Raw genomic sequence first — 5450 nt, 5'->3', positions numbered from 1 at the left:
TGGCCAGGAGCCTAGACTTCTTGGGAACTGCGTTGAAGGTTGTCGCAGGGACACCTGACGCCGAAGACTTTGAGAATATAAAGTTCACCGAAGCAAGACTAATTGATGCACACAATAGCCAAATTGAAATTAATACTAAAACACAAGTTCGAATTAACGAACTTACCGACACTGTCAATCAACTCTTAAAGATTTCCAAAAATAAGCAAATTGATACAGGCCATCTTTACGAAATGCTATTAACACGCAATAGAATCATTGTCATGGAACTTCAGAACCTTTTGCTTACAATCACACTCGCAAAAATAAACGTAGTTAGTCCAGTTTTCCTGGACCATGCAGATTTGGCGAATGTTTGGGGCGAGGAGCCCACCAACACCCCCATAAGGGAAATTCTGTCCGTTGCGTCCGTAAAAGTTTTACAATCCCTTAACGTTTTGCATTTCATTATAAAATTCTCCAAGATTGTCATGGCCTGTAACAAGATCACCGTCTTCCCAGTGGCCCACCATGATACAATGTTGAGGTTAGATAACAATATGGTGGCAGAATGCAATGGAGAAATCCGTACCGTGAAGAACTGCTCCAGATCACCCGGGGCGACGTTTTGCCAGTTATCTTCGGTGAGCTCGTGTGCCCAAGAACTCCACGCTGGAGGCATGGCACATTGCGACACGCAGCAGAGCGACCTACATCCTATCACCTACGTCGATGAAGGAATTATTATCATCAATGATAGACCAGCACTCGTGAGTGTGGATAATGGAACAACCATCCACGTTAAAGGTACGCACCTAATAACATTCATTGTGAGTGCCATGGTCAATGAGACCGTCTTCACAAACCACGACATGGTCCAGAAGAGGGCACCGGGAGTAGCTAACTCTCCTGTCCTTAATATCTCGATGAAACACGAGATCCTGAGCCTGCCATACCTTCACCGCTTGAGTGAAAAGAATTTGGAGCAAATCAGGAAATTCGAACAAGACGTCGACGGATACCGACTAAGTCAGATAGCGCTAATTGCAGGAGCAATTTTCTGCGCTCTCATCTGCATCGGCCTAACCTGCCAACGAGCCATTAGGGTCAAGAAATCCACAGCCCAACTTAAGGAAGTACTCGCCAAAATAGGGTCGGCCGAGGACGGCCTCAATCTTGAGGGGAGAGTAGTTAACTAAGTTAACCGGACTGATCGTCCGCTGACCAGCACCGGTCAAATTGCTGACCAAGCATTTGGCCGGAAGCTCGAGCATAGCCGGCAAAGCTCTGCACTTTGGCAGAGGCCGCTATGAAGCTTTTTCCTTTGTTAGCTTTAAGCAGTTCGTTTTGGACACTCTTAAAATAAAGAGCCATCGCTCAAGAACCAACAACTCCGGCGTTCTGTCGTTAATTTTATATTTGATCATAGCAATCTGAGTCCCTGGGCCAGTTGCATTACGGAAGGCAGTCACCTTCCCAACGTAATCGTCGTAAATCTCCAAGTGGATTTATCACCCCCTTCCCTGCACGAGGGACACCATCAGCCAACAGGCAAATCATTGGAGACCGCAGCGAGGGATCCTCCGGCGGCCACCAGGATCTTAATAATTTGTATACCAATTTATCCAGACGAAGAAATGCCAACTCTGATGATACTTTCTTTTGGCTTTATGTTCTACACGCTAATAAACACGTATTTAATTATAATTTTAATTATTATTTTCAGCACTTACACCTTCCATCTGTTCATCTCGTTTAGTTTTTTTTTCTCGGTAAGGACCCAAATTATGGGACTGCGAGGTACTAGCCTTTTTAACTAAGTTCACACAACCCCATTTAGTTATTATTTCATGGTTTATGGTAGCTATATACGATCCTTTATGTTGTATGGTAGCTTATCGTTGACCGATCATCGATTTTGGCCTAAGAGTAGGCACGGTAACTGGCTATGACTTGAGTCATATCAGGTGACTGCACTATACAGTGTAACTCCTCCCACTGTATACTTTTTCACCACTACCAGCTACCAGAGGGTCGGCCCTTCCGCATTGGTTTGCGTAATATTCACCACGGTGTTCCATCGGCAGACATCAACGAATGCCTGCAGAAAGAAGGCCACCACGTTGTTCGCATATATACCTCACGCAACAAAAGAACGCAACTCAAGAAGACACCCGGACCGGACGACATTGACAATCATGCAGCCAAATACCTTCAACGCAACTCCTTTCCTGGGCCTAGTAACAATTTATTACGCCATGCTGGGACTAGGGCACTTTCTAAGAAATGAAAACGTGAACGGATTGTCATAATACCCAAAGTCGGCAAACCTCCAACGCAAACCCTAAACGTATTCTGCTAATGCGATTGATGGAACTGCCGCAGGTATCAGGCTATATACCTCAATATCAATTTGGTTTCAGGAAATCACATAGTTGCCCGGAACAAGTTTACCCCATCGTCAATCACGTAATAAACGGCTTTGAGTCCAAGCTCTACACGGTGGCAGTCTTTCTCGACGTTAAGGAAGCCTTCGATAAAGTATGGCACGAGGGACTTTTGTACAAAATTAAAGCTCTCGCTTTTCGGCACCTTTGAGTTGGCAGTGAGAGACTATCGTTCCAGCCTGCCTGTTCTACAAGGAAGTGTACTTTGACCCTTCCTGTACACCCTTTACACAGCAGATACGCCAGTGTTTTCTAAAATGTTTTTCTTTCCCTTTTTTTTAAATTTCTATCGATATTCCAGAAAATGTTTAAATATCTCGTTCGCACTTCCACTAGCTGAGTAACGGATATCTGATAGTCGGGGAACTCGACATGCTTATGAATAATAATCATTATATTCGATTTATCCAGAAATTAATTTAAATTAAAACACCTAGAATGATGACACCTAGAAGAATGAGATTTTGAGGCTGACACCAAAAAAGTATATTATTATCATTACTCAATGAAATCTTTTATTTAAATTAAAAAGAAACAACATTTATTTCAAGGAGTTTATATCCTTTTCACACGTTCTATAAGCGGCGCCGATTCCAAATCCAGCTCCGAGCCATACAGGCCATGCTCGTCTCCTTAAAATTATCAAAGATACAGCAGATCCAACAATAACGCCTCCACCTGAAAAGTAATATTTTCTTTATCCGATCTCAATTCAAGGATTTGAATATTTGTGTATCAGAGCTCCATAATTATTTTTGTTGTTGACTATTCACCCATTTTTTGAATGTTGCTCGGATTTAACTAAAAAAAAGCCCATTCTTGTCATTGTACGCAAAGATTAAATTTCTCTTTAGGACTTCTATACAAAAATTATATTTTTAACAAAAGCGATAATTCGCTCGTCACTCTTTCTAAAAATATTTACTTGTTCACCCGAAAACGTTCTATGTAAGCGTACCGAATGAGTGAATTTTAGTGTTTTCATATAGTTAGGTGCAAAAGTTTTTTGCCATAAAAGTTGACACTCAGACCTTTTATAAGTTGAGGGTGCGACTGTTCTTGTGCGACTGTCACTATTTTTTTCCCTCGTCAATAGATTGTTTTTTTTTTATATCAGAAGTTTTTGGAGTTTTTTCATTTCCCACTACTTGATTAATTTTTCAACAATACTACGACCAAAAGTAGTTCGCTTCACTTTAGTACCGTTATAAGTGGCAAGTGTAGCCAGAAAAAGTATGCGGACACACTCAATGCATAACTTTGATGGCCGACTTCATTTCTTTTTTATGTTATAAACACATTTATTATTAATATTACCAGAGGGCTTTCTTAGCTTTAACTACTTAACTTATTTTATAGAAATTAAAAAGGTACAAATTCATGGGATATGGCACAAAAAAAAGTACGCGTACAAACTGAAAATGGTACTTGTAAAAACTTATGCAGTTTTTTAAACCGTTAGATCAGAAATAACGGTGATAAAAGCACAAGAATCTTCCTAATGGGCAGGAAGAAAAAGAATACATACATATGTATGTAGATGTATTTTTATAAAACTAGGGAAGAAGTTGGTGACTCTTGAGACCTAAGTAACAAAAAAATCATTAAACTAATTTTACCTCCTTGTGTGGTATTAAGATAACACATTTACAATAGCAAATATACATAGCATTTGAAAATGCCTATCTAACGACATACATATAATACACGTCTTAAATCAAAGACATTCAAATAACAAGATGCGTAACGCCATATGATATTTTTGCACACGATTTTGTTATGCTGGCCTTAGAACTGGCTCCAGGCCAGGGCATTTTTGTTTAAAACCCAGATAAAGAACGCACTCTTGTACGCATACAGAGACAGTCGATCCCTGTATGTGTACACATGTAAGATCATATATTGTAAATTTGACCATTTACTTTACATGTTCTTTAGCACATGTATCCGAAAAATATACATGTCTTATTATGCGATACTAAATTTTAAGTCCTAACAAGCCAAATTATAATTTTATATCCTCTGCTGGGGTATTAAAAAAATGACATTTGAAATCTTGTATGTACAAATTGTATGCAAAATATGTTACGTAAATGTTTATACTCACATCCTTTTATTAATATATCAGAAACGCAGCGATCCAACCTTTTACCTATTTGTTCCTCGCTAAAATTATTCTGAGAAGTCATTTTTTGCTGAAAAATTGTTACAAATAACAATTAACACCGAAAATATTTAGTCAAACATGGATTGGTCAATCCAAAATAACAGTAGTATGTAACCACCACTTAGCGTTAAGCTAGCACCGGTGATGATATCTCAATTGAGGAACTGAGGAGAAATGAACACTGGTTCATTTTCTACCCTTGCAGAGGGAATTATGGGAAGTTGAAATTTACCATGTTGATTAATCGAAATATAAGTGGAAAATATATACCTTAATTTTTTTTTTACAATTCATTAATTATTCGCTTTTATAATTCGGGAAACAATTTTTGGGCTATATATAATTTAATCAAACAAGGAAGGCTATATGATATAGCTGCTATAGTAAGTCAGAAAACAAATTTGTCAATATTAAATTTTGGTTAGCCTACGAACAGTCAGAATTTTAATAGATAATAATAACACAGCAAACCAGTTTCGAAGTTATTTATACCTTATAAGCTTCCTATTGCCGTATATGGCATCCATCTTGTTTCGACTAATTATTTATTAGTTTTTTTGAGATCTATTTACAAAATTTAAAGTCCAAAAATGTTTGGAGATGTAAGATGTAATTATTAACGTACATATGTATTAAAGATAAGACCGTTATAAAGTCATAAAAAGACTTAAATTAAAACGACTTAAAAGACAAAATTACTTTGACATTGTCGTGGTTCACACGTTTCTTTAGACTTCGGGAGGACTAACGATCGTCGGAAAATACTTCATAAACTATACAGTTTTGCAATGGTTAAATGGATTTCATAATACCGCAACTCTAGTAGTATTTATGGTAGGGTAATACATGTCATGCCC

General features: G+C 38.2%; 1 protein-coding gene across 1 annotated transcript; it reads right to left on the bottom strand.

The window, feature by feature from the left end:
• Positions 1-2911: 2911 nt before the first annotated feature.
• On the bottom strand, positions 2912-4754 carry LOC26527068 (MICOS complex subunit Mic10). The gene is made up of 2 exons (XM_015158904.2): positions 4534-4754; positions 2912-3104 (listed from the first exon to the last, which is right to left on the bottom strand). Exons 1-2 carry the CDS (start codon positions 4613-4615, stop codon positions 2968-2970), a joined length of 219 nt encoding a protein of 72 aa, XP_015014390.1. The 5' UTR covers positions 4616-4754; the 3' UTR covers positions 2912-2967.
• Positions 4755-5450: the final 696 nt, after the last annotated feature.

This window comes from Drosophila erecta, unplaced genomic scaffold (genome assembly GCF_003286155.1).
Source record: "Drosophila erecta strain 14021-0224.00,06,07 unplaced genomic scaffold, DereRS2 tig00000021-arrow-pilon, whole genome shotgun sequence".
NCBI classification, from domain to species: domain Eukaryota; kingdom Metazoa; phylum Arthropoda; class Insecta; order Diptera; family Drosophilidae; genus Drosophila; species Drosophila erecta.
Note: the sequence above shows the minus strand (reverse complement) of the source record. Positions and strands in the feature narration are given on the sequence as shown.

Coding starts and splice junctions, on each gene's coding strand:
- LOC26527068 (XM_015158904.2), bottom strand. CDS start 4,615: ATGACTTCTCAGAATAATTTTAGCGAGGAACAAATAGGTAAAAGGTTG. Junction 3,105..4,533: donor TGATATATTAATAAAAGGAT/GTGAGTATAAAC, acceptor ATTACTTTTCAG/GTGGAGGCGTTATTGTTGGA.